This window comes from Anolis sagrei, chromosome 1 (assembly GCF_037176765.1).
Source record: "Anolis sagrei isolate rAnoSag1 chromosome 1, rAnoSag1.mat, whole genome shotgun sequence".
NCBI lineage: Eukaryota > Metazoa > Chordata > Lepidosauria > Squamata > Dactyloidae > Anolis > Anolis sagrei.
In genome coordinates, this window is record NC_090021.1 from 294,554,804 (window position 1) to 294,570,619 (window position 15,816).

Below are 15,816 nucleotides of genomic sequence, written 5' to 3' on the forward strand. Positions count from 1 at the left end.
ATTTATCTTTCAGCTAATTATTTAGAAAACCTGCTTTCTCTCATAGATTCTCCATAAATTCCTCTCTAATTGATTTATTAAGGACATCTTAAACAATCTACCTCCTTATTAATTGTTTTAGGAAAAATAAACAATCATTTCGGCATTTTCCAGATGGTGTTAATGCTGATGGAAAACTATTTTCCTTATTGTCTGCATCTGTTTCTATCTTTCAATCATCATCATCACCACCATCATGGTTATTGTTGTTATTTCATTACTCTTATTGCACCATTAATGTACATGACACTGTGGAAATATAAATAATAAAAAAGGCAAACATACTGGTTGTCTTTCAGCAGGTTTGCCAAAGATGTACAATCTATAATAAAAATGAATAAAGGGGAACAAAGGGATTAATGCAGATTTAAAAACGTATATAATACAATTACAGGAACAATATCTCCAAATGTATATAATCCTAGTATACAAAACTGTATAAGTAAAATTAAACTGAAATCTCAAAGGGATTAGGGAAAAATAACTTTAGATTAGTTAAAAACAGTAATGAAATAAGCAGTCTTCAGATATTTAGTATAATTCTCACAATATGGAGCTGCAGAATTGAAAGAACAAAACTAAGTCAGAGAAGAAATCTTTGGTCAGGTGAAAAACATATATAGCTAGAGTTCACGGAACAATGAAGTTATTTAATCCAAACAGAATTGGCAGTGAATGAAAGGGCACTAGAAATGGAGTGACGTAATCAAAACAAGGGGTGATAATTATAATATTAGCAAAATAATATACGTATTTATTTACTTAGAGTATTTATATCCCATTTTCCATCCAAAAAAAACCCACAACACTTTGCAAATTGTTAATTGGACCACTCCCTGCCCTCAGGTTTACACTATAATAAAACTTGACACATATAGAACGAGAGACCGCAGTGGAGAAATACAAAAGACAAAAATGAGATACTGGAAGACCCGTAAAAAGACCACAGTAAGCAAGATAGAAAATAACCAAGACATGAGCTAAAGTCTTTGCAAAGGAAGTAGACTGAAAAGTTTTATACAGGCAATATTTTAAAGAAAAAGTGGCATAGAATCATAGAATAATAGAGTTGGATGAGACCACATGAACCATCTAGTCCAACTCCCTGTCATGCAGGAAAAGCACAAAGTGACTTAACTATAGTACTTTGCTTACTTAGGCGATCCCTCGTTGGACGAGTAAGATGGTCTTCCATCATGGGTTTCCTTGTGGGTCCGCATGTGGCTGTGGAGCCCTATTCTTGCTCTGCATCTTCTTCCGCAGTGAGGGCATTGGTTTCCAGGTGGAAGGCGGTCCCGGTCGGGGTTGGCTTGACGCGCCTTCCTCCTGGCACGTTTCACTCTTTCACCCTCCACTCGTGCCTCCTCGAAATCTGCAGCACTGCTGGTCACAGCTGACCTCCAGCTGGAGCGCTCAAGGGCCAGGGCCTCCCAGTTCTCAGTGTCTATGCCAGAGTTTTTAAGGTTGGCTTTGAGCCCATCTTTAAATCTCTTTTCCTGTCCACCAACATTCCGTTTTCCGTTCTTGAGTTCGGAGTAGAGCAACTGCTTTGGGAGACGGTGGTCAGGCATCCGGACAACGTGGCCTGTCCAGCGGAGTTGATGTTGGAGGACCATCGCTTCAATGCTGGTGGTCTTTGCTTCCTCCAGCACGCTGACGTTTGTCCGCTTGTCTTCCCAGGAGATTTGCAGGATTTTCCGGAGGCAGCGCTGATGGAATCGTTCCAGGAGCTGCATGTGACGTCTGTAGACAGTCCATGTCTCACAGGCATATAGCAGGGTTGGGAGGACAGTAGCTTTATAGACAAGCACCTTAGTATCCCTACGGATGTCCCGGTCCTCAAACACTCTCTGCTTCATTCGGGAAAATGCTGCACTTGCAGAGCTCAGGCGGTGTTGTATTTCGGCGTCGATGTTGACTTTGGTGGAGAGGTGGCTGCCAAGGTAGCGGAAATGGTCGACATTTTCTAATGTTACACCATTAAGCTGTATCTCTGGCATTGGAGAGGGGGCGGCTGGTGACTGCTGGAACAGCACTTTGGTTTTCTCGATGTTCAGTGACAGGCCAAGCTTTGTGTATGCTTCTGCAAAGGTGTTGAGAGTGGCTTGTAGATCTTCTTCTGAATGCGCACAGACGACATTGTCATCAGCATACTGGAGTTCTATAACAGCTGTTATTGTAACCTTGGTTTTGGCTTTCAGTCTGCTGAGGTTAAATAGCTTGCCGTCTGTCCGATAGATGATTTCCACTCCGGTGGGAAGCTTCCCATCAACAAGGTGAAGTATCATGGCGATGAAGATGGAGAATAGAGTTGGGGCAATAACACATCCCTGTTTGACACCCGATTCTACCTTAAATGGGTCACTTTGGGAGCCACTGCTGTCCAAGACTGTTGCCATCATGTCGTCATGGAGGAGCCGCAGGATGTTCACAAATTTGCTTGGGCACCCGATTTTGTGGAGGATGGTCCAGAGAGCGCTGCGATTCACTGTGTCGAATGCCTTTGCAAGGTCGATGAATGCCATGTACAGAGGTTGGTTTTGTTCCCTGCATTTTTCTTGGAGCTGTCGTGCAGTGAAGATCATGTCCACAGTTCCTCTGGAGGGGCGGAAGCCGTTCTGGGATTCTGGGAGGGTGTCTTCTGAGAGGGGCAGAAGGCGGTTTGCAAGGATTCTTGCGAGGATTTTTCCAGCAGAGGTTAAAAGGGAGATACCTCGATAGTTTCCGCAGTCTGTTCTTTCCCCTTTTTTGAAGAGGGTGATGATGGTGGCATCCTTGAAGTCTGCTGGGATTTTCTCGGTCACCCACACTTTTTCTATGAGCTGGTGGAGTTGGTGTGTCAGCGCAGGTCCTCCCTCTTTAAAGATTTCAGCAGGGATCCCATCCGGTCCGCTGGCTTTGTTGTTCTTTTGTTGGCTGATGGCATTGCTGACTTCTTCCAAACTAGGCAGTGCTGCAAGCTCATCCCTGGTTTGTTGTTGCAGGATTTGTGAGAGGACCTCTTCGGCCACACTGGAGCTGCGGTTTAGGAGGCTTTGGTAGTGTTCTTTCCAACGTAGTGCAATTGACTTTTGGTCCTTCAGGAGTTTGGTTCCGTCTGATGAGCGTAGAGGCTGTATGCCATGGTTTCTTGGCCCATAGATGACCTTTGTGGCTTTGAAAAATCCTTGAGCATTATGGGTATCTGCCAGGTGTTGGATTTCTTCAGCCTTCTTTGTCCACCAGATGTTCTTGAGTTCTCTTGTCCTTCTTTGGACCTCAGCTTTTGCACTGGCGTAGATCTTTTTCTTAGCAGCACAGTTGATGTCTCTCTGCCATGTTTGGAAGGCTTTCCTTTTCTTGTCGATTAGCTGTTGGATCTCGATGTCATTTTCGTCAAACCAGTCTTGATGTTTCTTGGCTTGGTATCCAATAGTTTCTTCGCAGGCTTGGATGATGGAGGTCTTCAGTTTGTTCCAATGTTCCTCAACATTTTCGGGGTGTACTGTGGGTAGATGGTCCTTGAGTGCTGTTTGGAGATGGGCTCGCCTGGAGGGCTCCTGAAGGGCTTGGGTGTTCATTTTGCGCCTTGTCTTTCTTCCTTGGAGTCTGCGCTTGGGGGCGATCTTGATAGCCATTGTGGATCGGATTAGCCTGTGGTCGGTCCAGCAGTCGTCAGCACCTGTCATGGCTCTTGTGAGGAGTACGTCACGGCGGTCTCTGGCACGTGTGATTACATAGTCTAAGAGGTGCCAGTGCTTTGACCGGGGGTGCTTCCATGATGTCTTGAACTTGTTTTTCTGGCGGAAGAGCGTGTTGGTGATGACAAGGTTGTGCTCCGCACATTTGGTGAGAAGCAGGATGCCATTCGAGTTGCTGTTTCCAACCCCGTCTTTTCCTATGGTGCCTGGCCACAGGTCGAAGTCTCGCCCGACTCTTGCATTGAAGTCCCCCAGGAGAATGATTTTGTCCTCCTTAGGTATCCCCGATAGGACGGTGTCCAGCTGACAGTAGAATTTCTCCTTGATGTCTTCGTCAGCGTCTAGTGTTGGTGCATAGGCACTTATGATGGTTGCCCGTTGGTTTTTGGCAAGATCAACTCGGAGGGTGGAGAGTCGTTCGTTGATGCCAGTGGGTGCTTCGGACAGATGTTTCATCAGATCATTTCTTATAGCGAAGCCAACTCCATGCATTCTTTGGTTTTCTTTGGGCAGTCCCTTCCAGAAGAAGGTGTAGCCTCCTTTTTCTTCCTTCAGCTGTCCCTCTCCTGCTCTCCGGGTCTCCTGAAGGGCTGCTATGTCGATGTTGAAGCGTCCCAGCTCCCTTGCAATGATGGCAGTTCTGCGTTCGGGGCGTTCACTGTCACTGTTGTCCATCAGTGTCCGTACGTTCCACGTACCGAAGTTCATTTTTCTTTTTTGGCCGCAGGATGGTGACCCCACTGGACGCGGCAGTCCAGTCAGGGATAAGTGAGGCAGACTATGTTTAGGGCACCTTTTCTAGCCCCCTCCCCATGTGGGGTGAGCAGAGTGGGTCCTAAAAAGGGCTGCTCAGTCGCGAATACAGCTGCCGAACTACTCAACTGCCTCGGACCTTGAGGTAGAACGACTGAGTCCGTACCCACCGCCCATGTGCCAGTCTGTGACTAGGGGCTTCCAGATTTCACAGTCCTGCCCCCGTCGCCACTCGCTGATCGCCATGGGACTTTGGTTGGTTGGTTTTTATTTTCTTTGGAAGACGCCTGTGCGTGGGTTTTTTTTATGTGTGGAGGTCAGTGCACAGCTGAACAACACACAGTCTTCACAGATGAGGTTCCACTGGTGATGTAGTTTAACACAATGACCATGGCTTCTCAGTCTGTTGCAGCCTTCTTCCGCCTTCGCAGCCGTTGTAACATGTGCCATGTTATCCTCCGCCTGCTCCGCCGTTGAGGTCTTTGGGTCTTCGGACTGTGCTTGGTCTGGGACCTCCCCCGCGGCCACTCCTGGGAGTGCACGACTCCAGTTGTTGTGCCCACAGGTTCATCGGAACACGCAAGCCCCCTCACCACGACAAGGTGACAGTCCATCGAGGGGGTATAGTCTCAGTGTGGGAAACTATAGTCTCAGTGTGGGAAAGCAAAACATAAAAGAGGAAAGAAAGAAAGAAAGAAAGAGAAAGCCAATATTATATGCTTTATTAATACTAACATACTGTAAATGTATATTGGGATGAATGTTTTTGAGAAGCAATAAGTAATTTCATATTGAGCAATTGCCATATTAACTTTTAGGGAACCATTAATCATCCATGCTGACATAGTTATGCTGTAATGTGATGCTGAACATCAGAAGAAAGTTCTGCAGTGGAAAGATATAGCTGAGTATCGTCCGCATAAAGATGATACTGAAGGCCATAACAATGAATAAGATTACCCAGAGATAGCGTATGAAGAGAAAACAGCAAAGGAACCCCGTGAAAATGGAAAGGAAGATGATGTATGGCCTCCAGCCACCACATTGAATGATTGGCCTGAGAAACAAGATTAAACCTAGTTCAGAAAAGAATCAGTAAGCCTTAGGTCATGAAGGGAATCCAACAGTAGAACATGTTCAATTGTTTCAGATGTTGTAGAAAGATCAAGAGGGGAAAAAGAGCAGAAAATACCTTTTAGCTTGGCAAGAACATAATTTGTGGCCTTTCTCTGTAGTGCAAAGGGAACAATTGAGATTGAAAGGGATCCAGTACAGAGAAATCAGAAAGGAAATGTTCATAACCATCTCATATCCAGATTTTATATGGGAAAAGCAATAAGAATTAGAAGGGGAAGATGGATCAAGTGAACGCTTTTTAGGAATTAGAAAAATAATGGTATGTTTAAATGTAGACATAAATGAACTGCAAAAAGAACCAATTAATAATGAGAATGGTAGAAGCAATAGTGCTTTAGATGAAAGCAGAGATTTTGGCAAAAACATTATAGTGGGCCCTTGATATCTGCTGGGGTTTGGTTCCATTACCTGCTTTGGATATCAAAATCCATGGATGCTCAAGTCTCATAATATACAATGGCATAATAAGATGCTGTCCATTATATAAAATAGCAAAATCATGGCTTGTTTTAGGATTTATTGTGGTGAATATTTTAAAGTTGGAGATGGTGTAATCTGTGGATGCGGTATCCATTGATATGGAGGGCTGGCTGTGTTATACAAATTACAAGGAAAGGAACTGCACCAAAATGTTCAAAATAACTTTTGAAGTTTTTTTAAAACAAAGGTTGCATGGGCATGTTTTTGGAATGATTTAATTGTATATTCCTACATGGCAAGGGATTGGATTGGATGGCCTTTGTGATCCCTTCCTAGTCTGCATGATTCTAGGCAAAATCTTCTTGTCAAGCCAAAAATGAGCAAAGATTTCAAGACATCTAGTCTATAGAAAATATGTGTGGTGATTCGGGTACCCTGCAGACCAGAACAAAGAAAATGCTTTCCCCATAAGTTATCATAGAGTTGCCTTGGAAGACATACGTTCTTAGAACGAATACCTCCATCAGAATCTCTAGGTGTCCCAGTCCAAGTTGTGCTAGGACTGGACATGAGGTAATTCATGTAATCCAAATGTTTGAATCCATGGTTTCATGTAATTGTATTATCTGCAGTTACGGGGATCTTTCTGTACTATGTAGCCTGTGTGAAAGTTTAATGGCATTTTAGCTGACCATCAGTTGGTGAGTATATGTTTTATAATAATGAATACAATTCTGCTTAAGTGTTTTAGCTTCTGAAATACACTACACAGAAAGTTATTTGTAGTAGGTTTTTGTTACTCATTTCTGTACAAGGCTTGAGCATCTTAATTCATTTATTATTAAAACAAGTTCATTGTTGTAGGGAATGGTAATTACAAGGAAAGATGTCTCATTAGGAGTAACAATGTCTAAGATATATATAGTAAAATAGTAGGCTTTATATGAATTACATTTGCCATCTATATATTCAAAGGTCTTTGATCCTAACATTTTAATCACATTTATTGCCATATCCACATGGCAACATATGACTAAAGCATGAATTAATAAATGAGGAAGTCCTGTTTTAACTCTGATTTTATTGAGGCAGAATACATTTTAGAAATGCATAATTACAAAAGAGAACAATACTACAGATGCCATTATTACAGTTAATACTATTGCATGCATTTGTTGAGAACATTTATGTCAAGCTGAGGTTGCTCAGCATTTGCAATATCTGTATATGAATGGATCGAATTAGCAGGTTATATGTGGTTACAATGCTAAGGCACTTTCCACAATGCATTTTTGTACAGACTTAATGCTGAGTAAAACCTCTTAGAACAACAAACTGAAACAGACTTTTCCCATAGAACTGTTTTCATATTTTTCCAAATATGAATAGCAAGTGAATCCTGGAACAATAGCTTGCAGTATGTCCCAGGAGTGCTCTTACAGATTGAGCCAAATCCTACTCCTGAATAACATAAGCTGTCAGGCCCTCCCTTCCCCTCCCATTTTCTGCTTTTCTTTTTCAAATGACATCCAACATTTTCTTTCTTCTGGAAACTATGTTTGGTGCACATTTAGAGTTTATCATCATCATCAGCAAACTTGCATTCCTCTCCATGGCAAAGGAGCTCACAAAATAGAAAATCCTATTTATAGGTATATCAATATTGCATGACCTAGCTGTATATTTGCTGTATAGCTGTATATCACTTATATTTGTGTACCTGTGTTTCATCCCTCCATCCCACCCCACAGCTTGGAAGTTACTTTTTTTATACTAATCTTCCAGATTCTTCCAGCCAGCTTGACCACTGGGGTGATTAATGGCTTCTGAATCTTTGGCTTGACCTTATGCAAGGGAGTACAGTTGAACCCACTTCAGTTCTTCAGTTGCATTTCGATTAATTTATTAAAATCATTAGAAGATGTAGGGGAGCAATCAGAAAGATATTGTTGAGAATAGAATCAATTGAGAAAGAGGATCTAGATTTCAACTTGGATTGAGAAAAAAATCTGATTGTGAAGGGGGAGTGGTGAAAAAGACTGGGGAAAATAGCAATCTATATTTTTACCAAGTTGTCATAGTTACCTGAAGTAGACATTAAAAAAAAAGGAAGAGGAAACCCTGACAGGGCACAGATATGACTTGTAAAGAAAAGTTAGAAGGTCTCTTCCAAAAATACAGTCTTCTATATTTCTACATAAGTGTTCTACCCTTTCCAAAAATATACTACAGATTCCAAGAAGGATCAACGGTTATTTAGCACTTTGCTGCCTCAGTAGGAGATTTGCTGTATTTGTTGAAGTAGATATGCAGATTTCGGGATTCTCATCTTGAAGTTTCTAAGGTGAGGAAACAGATATCACTTGGTGAATATTATTCATTGAACCAATGCATTCATGTTCCATCAAAAAGTCCCTTATCAAACTTAGAGCTCTACTAGCTAAAATGTGTAGAATTGAAGGCTATCTAAGGGTATTTTTATGGACTACACAGCTTCAATGTGTTTTTTGGTCAGTTTGATTTGGTGCATAAGCTGTTGATCAGAAAGCCTTAACTGGTATGCATATATATTTTAGAGAAAGGAAAAAATTGTCGGAAGTAAAAAAAAAAAAACAAAAAAAAAAACAGACAACAGGGTACAAATCCATCCCACCAGAAACAGCCTTTCCTGTCAGTCATAACTAAATATTGCCTCCGGAAAGGTCACTCAAGGTATTGCTAAGTGACAAAAGTGATAGGAGAGGGTCCACATCATATGACCAAAGGTTTAGAAAATATTTAAAAAAGAAAAAAAAGGAAGGAGGGGAATGAATAAGAGAGTGAACAATCAAACTGTATTCTTCTCTCCCTTCCTACAAACTACCTAGATAAATGTCTAAATGAAGCCTGCAACTCTTCCCTATGCATTTCTATTAAATATACCGTTTTGCTTATATTACAGTAACTTCATTGTCCACCCACTGCCTTCTAGTATATTTTATGTGAAGATGACATTTTGGATGGTTAGGAAAGAAAACATAAGTAGGACATCTTAGGGCATTGAAAAGCAAGAAACATTTGTAGACAGTGATAGTAGTTGTAAAGCTGCAAAGAGCAAGAAGGCAAATCATGTGATTTTGAACAGAAATAAATGCCAAAATATTGTATTTCATTTCCGTTTTATGTTACAGAGCCTTCTCCATATGCTCAATCTATGGTATCAGTTTATAATTTGCATTACTTAATAGTATTTGTACATGAAAAGCTTGTTTAATAGCAATTTTTCACAAATATACGCTTCTCTATTCATGATCTGAATTTAGTTTCAGTTACAGAAATAAGTGGAAAATGCCAAGACAGTCGACAAGTATTCTGTTTAAAAAGAATTGTTATTTCTTACCTGCCTTAAATCCCAATGACCAGGTGAATATTTGGTGAACAATGTTTTCCCAAGCATTTTGCCTTGAAATCATTAAATTTAGACATAGGTTGGTATTTCCTGCCTTTGGTTTCCTCTGTTTTGTAACGAACATATACTGATTTCTTAATTCTATTTCACTCTGAGATTCGTAGAATTGAATATTTTATTATAAATGGAAAAATCACTTCATAAACAGATAGAAAAACATCAGGATTCAGCATTCTGACCTTCTGGTGAAAAACTGTATGGCATGTATAAAAGCCCATTGCATTAGACAAAACGAAAAGGGGAGGGACGAGGAAGTGGGTAATTATTTGAAGCCATGCTTTTACTGTTGTTGGAATGAGACAGACTAACAGTGGCAGCAGTCATTTTGCTGAATCAAAGTCCATGTTAGTCGCATTATACACTGCCACAAAAGGTTGTTAAGGCTGGTATTAGCATGTACCACTGAGGACATTGGAAGGACTCGATCTGTCACACTAAATCGCCTTCTTGCCCTCAACCATTGAAGTCTCCAGCTCCTCTGACATGTTCTTTCATTAATGGCCTGGCCTTGACAACTGATCCTAATTGCCTCTGAACCACACTTCATGTATTATTGGTGTCTGCCTGCCCTGGTTCATGTCAACAAGCCGCAGCATGCACAGGGTGTATCCGGTGCCTTTTCTGAAAGGGTGCTCACATAGTCATTTACCTCTGAGGGTTTGAGCCTCTCTGGGGCTGAAGCACAAAGCTAAGGATCCTTCTGTCTCTTCATACTAATGCTTTAATGTGGATCTCTGCTATGTATTTATTAGGCATGTACAGAGACTCAGTGACATATCAAACCGATTATGCAAGAATTCTTTTAAAGCCTGGCACGCAAATGCTAAATAAAAAGTTGCCCAGATTTGATCTGCTGCTGCCAGTATATGTCTATTCTTTCTGAAAAGCCTTTTTACTGAAAAGGAGATCTGCCTTGTGCTTCTTTTTTTTTCCTTCAAAAATAGCCATTCCCCTTTCAGTTTGAAGTGGCAACCCAGGAGAAATTATATCTGTAGCTCTGAGAGTAACCTTCAACATCAGTTGCACTGGCAAATGGTTAGAAACGTTCACTTTTTCCCCCTTGGAGCATAACATATTAAGGTTCTCTAATTATTTTATCCCCTCTTTCCCACAAAAAATAGAAGTGACATTTCTAGTATTCTAGAGAAACAACTCATTATGAAAGAAAATACTTTTGCATCTTTTTGAGAAGTAGGATAATGTAATGTAATTTCAGCTTTGCAATGTGGTGTAGTATTCAAAACAGGGTGTGGGTGGGTGGGTTAATATTTAAAATTACTAAAGCTATTTTGTTTTGTTTTTGATTATTGCATTATTTTTGGCTTTAAAAATCTACATTTCACTGTACAAATAACTATATTATTTCAATTTTTTCATTTTCAAAGACTTGCTTCTTTTCATCTTGATATGATTAAAAGATCCAACTTCTACTGATGAGGATGAGGATGGAGGTGATGGTGGAGAAATAGCCAGTAACAATTGGTGCTGGGTATCAGTTAATCAGTTCTGTGCAGGATCATTTCAGAATATTATTGGCACAATCATGAGTATTGCTGGAAGTGGTTTTATATTTGTGTTTTAATGTTATAAGTAAATTATGCCAGAATGTAAAAAATAGATCTCTCAGATATGTTTGTTTCTGAGCATGGGACTTGAATATTATGTTTGTCCTGTTTCTTTTGTGTAGTAACACTGCCACCTTCTGAAACAGTGAGGAATCGTCCAACAGCCTTTCTTTCTTGGAGACTTTTAAAAGAATCTTTTGCAGGTTGACTGTTTGCTTTGAGCCAGGAGCATAACATCCCAAAGTCAAAAGTGTTTGAGACTGGAAATTGCCTGAATCCCATCATTGAAATGATTGCTTCAAAAGCCACTATGGGAGACGGTTTAACTTCTCAGAGAGGCTGCATTCCCAATGTGACAGGCTGACAGCCTAGGAGAAGTCAGCAGGAGGACTCAGTGGGCAACATTTGCTTAAGAATACAGTTCTAAAAATAAAATACCCTTTAACTCCAAGACCACGGAATAATCCTTGCTGATATTTTACTATGTGTAGGAACAGCATCAGAACAAAAGGAGTGCATAGATCCTAAATAAATTCTGGGCAAGAAATTCTAAAGCCGAATAGGTTGTATATGGTGGTTGTAGGGCAGAGGTGGCCACAGCTGGGATTAGAAGATGGGGGCGGGTGCATGGGGGATTGCAAACATTCTTTCACCATCATTCAATCAGACAACGTGCCCTTCAGCAGAACAGCAAACCCTCCCGATTCTCTCGAATTAGGAAGATTAGCATGAAGCGCATAATGCAGGATGATGGAATTTGTCATAATTTGCATTGTCCTGGAAAGATTCGGTTTGATAGAGCAATGCGTCTCGGAGCATGTCATATCCCACGGGCAGGTCATGGAGGAAGCTTGGCAGAAATAATTTTGTGATATGTGCATCAGTTGTAAATGCCTCATAACCAATTTGTCACACACACACACAAGTGGAGGTCAGAGAAGTTGAAAGAGGTGGGCATTTGCCCAACACATAGTGAAGTTTGTCTTCAAGATGATAAATCGGAATTGTGGCATAGGCTTTACAGTACAATGTTGATACAGAGTTTTTGTTTGTATATTCTTAGTATCTTAATATACAATCCTTGACCAAATAAATAGCTTCAATGAGGTCTGGCTTGTAAAGTGTGCCTTTTCATAAGGATTGTGGATTGAGTGTGTGTGAGAAATTTGATGTGAATGGTTAGTGTGCCATTATTTCTAAAACCTCTATAGAAATTACAATATAACATAAATAGCAAGAGTTTTCTGAGCAATTGCTCCTGACCTTGATAATGTTCCCAAACTACAGATCGAAAAGGATCATCAGCATGTAGTTGACAAAACGGACATGACAGTGTTACTTATCTGCGGCGGCATTTCTCAAAATGGGCATGTAGCATCCAGACAGGCAACGGGAGCATGCTTATTTACAGTAGTAGAGCAAAATGAAAAGGTCCAGTAATGTCCATTGACTATCATTTTTTTATGGGCCACCTGACAATGATGCCACTATCTTTGATATTTAGAAATTTCTTCTCCTCCACAATGTTGCAAGTAGTGCTCATAGGTTCTGTTATTTATCATTTCGGTATCTTCTGCTTCTTCAGGTTCATATTTAGTGATATTTTCTTTATTTGTCTGTCTTCATACACTTCAAACAAAAGATTAATGTTGGCGGTTCACTAACACTGATCTTTTGTGACAGTTGAGCATTTGCAATTTGAGGGGCTAATACAAAAAGAAAATGAAAATGAAAACAAGAAGAATAGAAAATGGTACCTTTTAAAACACACATTCCTAAACCATGAAATTCAATATTTATTTTCATTTTAAGAGGACAATTGTCTGTTCTTTCTTTTGAGGAGGGGGTTAGTTATAATTGTAGAAGGCAGGTTATTTAAAAACCAAATTACCTAAGGGCAAACTCAGGATGAATAAATCTTTCAACACCCTGTATCTGGAAACCTGATACATGAGAAAGTAATAATGCAGTGCCATTAGAACTAGATCAAGAATGACTATGTAAAGTTTTTGTTAACTTATTATTTATTAGATTCTGCAACACAGAAATGGTATAGATCATAGTATACTGTGCAAGTCATAGTAAATCATGTGTGAGCCATGGCAAATCAGTTTTTTCCGACTTGGAAAATACCCCTATCAGTAGATTTTAGAAACTATTAATTACAATTTTATCTTTTTAAATAGTATAGTTTTCAGTTGTGTCAAATAAATTCTGTGTTTGACTGTGGCAGTATTAAAGAATAAATTTTCTTTTAATAGGCTCTTAAGACTATATACTTACAGCAGGTGAGAACTTTTCAAGAAATAAATCTCAGCATATTTCACTATTAATCATATATACGCAGAGTAGTGTGTTATAAGCACCAAAAGATGCAATAATTATTTTTTTCTTCTTAGTATTAATGCATTCTTTTATCTATTGAAATGTAAAAACCTGCAACTTCTAACACCTGTTGCATTTCTAGAGTTTTATGGAATTTTTAATAATTGAGGCTCAAAAAGAGTACAAGTTCTTGCCTGATCACACTGAAATTGTTGTTGATTTTAAGCAATTTAAATTAAGAAATGCAATGTTCCTAAACTGAGATGTACTAAAAACTTACTTGCATTGTGTAAAAATAACAGATTCCTATGTCACCTATTATTAATACACATGCACACACACACTAATCATTGTAATGTTTTGTTTTGTTATTGAATCACATGACTATGATTTTTTTTTTGCTTTGTTTATTTTTGCTGAAAAGAAATCCAAATAGAACTTCATACAAAACAATTATTTCTATATAGAAACATGTATTCAGTCTTCATGCCATAAAACCCTATGTTTTTGTAAGGTTCTGATCACTATTTTGATCTGTAGAGCCGCAACAGAAACTGTATAACTCTTTTAAAAAATCACAAAAAGTCAGAAAGAACTTAAATAACACATTTGAGACCAATCAAGAAGACAACATTTTTGTATAAGTTTTCATAGACCCAGTCCACTTCATCAAATGTTCATGAAAAGCCTGTTCGTGATTTTTTCATGCTCTTTTTTTGTTGGCAAAACATACTAACGCTGTTGTTTCTTTGCATTTTTATCACATCTATCTTAGACCAAAGGAGATATCAGTCAATCATATTATGAGATTATTTGAATATTTAATTGCATGATTTAGCGCCTATCTGTATGTTGTGTGTTAATGACTCAGGATACCTTTGTTTCATAAAGATTGGGTACTAGTTCTTTACCAGCTAGAAAAAAAATAGTGACATACACTTTTGTATAAAAAATGTTACATTTTCTTGTGTTTTTGCAAAAAAAAAAAAAAGAGGCTACATCTGTGTATTTGACAGTTTTTATGTACTTCTGAAGTCTTCCGGCAAGCTTTATGTGTCACAGTTCAGCTCTTCAAGCTGTGATTTCTTAAGACTATAAGCTTATCCAGAATTCTCCTGAATATGTTCGCCATATTCCCTTCTCTGTATGTGTTTGCATTCTCAAAAAGCTTTTGGCAAAGGAGAGATCCACACACACGTTCCTGCCAGTTCCTCTTTGGATAGCAGAAATGTGCATGCCCTTTCCCACCTGTCAGAGTGGAAATGAAGGAAGTCCATGGAGCTACATGAGTTTGTCTGTCCCAAACCTTGAATTTTCTTGAATGACACTTTCCATAATCCCCCAGTCAGTACAGCCACTGACTATTCAATATGGAGATCATTACAAATATGTAACCCCTTATGTTAGAAGGGCAGAGTGATAACTCTTTTTGCATACAAATAATTTATGTCAGGATGAACGATAATGTTTAAAGTCACAGAATCCATTGCACAGTATTTCTGAGATAACATATCAAAGATGATGTAAGATTAAGATAATTATTTAGGAAATTATTTAGGGACTTCAGTAATTAATTATTAGGGCAATTAAAGAAATTTCTTAAAATATCTTATGTTTGTTTTTTCAAAATTTCCAAGATTGCATACAAATCTTATTTGTTGTTGTATGCAAGTTATCTGGGATCTAAGATTACCTATCACAGGCTTTTCATTTAATTTGTTCAGAAGATGTTTGCCATAGCCTTTCCCTAAGGCTGAGTATTACTTGCCCTAGGTCACCCAGTGGGTCTCATGATAAGGCGGAAATTCAAATCCTGGTCTCCATGGTTCAGTGATCAACATGACAAATTAAGTGGGCTGTTAACATTTTTTTTTAACAACCGCTACTAACAGACCCTTTTGTGCTAAATACGCAGTGGACTTTTGGACTGAAGCTCCAATAACTGTGTCCCAGAGGTTGCATATAGCCCTCAAGATGTCCAGTTTCCTCTGATCTCTTCCTACTGCCTTTTCTTCTAGGGGAAAATGGTGAATTGCCTACCATTAATTCCCCTCTTCCCACATCCCTACACTGTTCCTTCCACTTCCACACATCTAATAAGTATTTTTCCATCTTGAAACCACAGATCAGGAGAAAGGCAGGGCAAAAATAAAGTAAATAAATAGTACATTTAGGAGTAGAAGAAGACATCTGGTTTGGTTGGATCTTATTTTTGGCAGTCTGTGTGGGTCGCCACTGAGGGTAGAAAGTTGGTCCTGAACCCATTGAGAAAGCTCACCCTGAACCTAAATGGTGGAAAGTCGGGGACTTGCTGCTGCATTGATGATAGATAACTGGAGATGTCTCATGTACTTAAGCTACCACAGAAGGGTCAGCCACTAGGTGTGATTAGGTCTACACACATACAGTAAGCCCTTTCCACGCCTAAATAAAGGGATTGTTCACAGAT

General features: G+C 39.4%; 1 protein-coding gene across 2 annotated transcripts in view; it reads left to right on the forward strand.

Annotated features, from left to right (window-relative positions):
* DPH6 (diphthamine biosynthesis 6) overlaps positions 1-15,816 on the forward strand; it is a 317,073-nt gene that overhangs the window by 153,416 nt on the left and 147,841 nt on the right. The window contains exon 13 of one of the 2 annotated variants that reach the window (XM_060759870.2): positions 11,165-12,075. The exons of the other annotated variant lie outside the window; for it this stretch is intronic. Within the exon in view, the coding sequence (XP_060615853.2) occupies positions 11,165-11,167 (3 nt within the window). The 3' untranslated portion in view covers positions 11,168-12,075. Of the gene's footprint in view, positions 1-11,164; positions 12,076-15,816 lie in introns of those variants that run through there. 2 annotated transcript variants of the gene reach the window in all.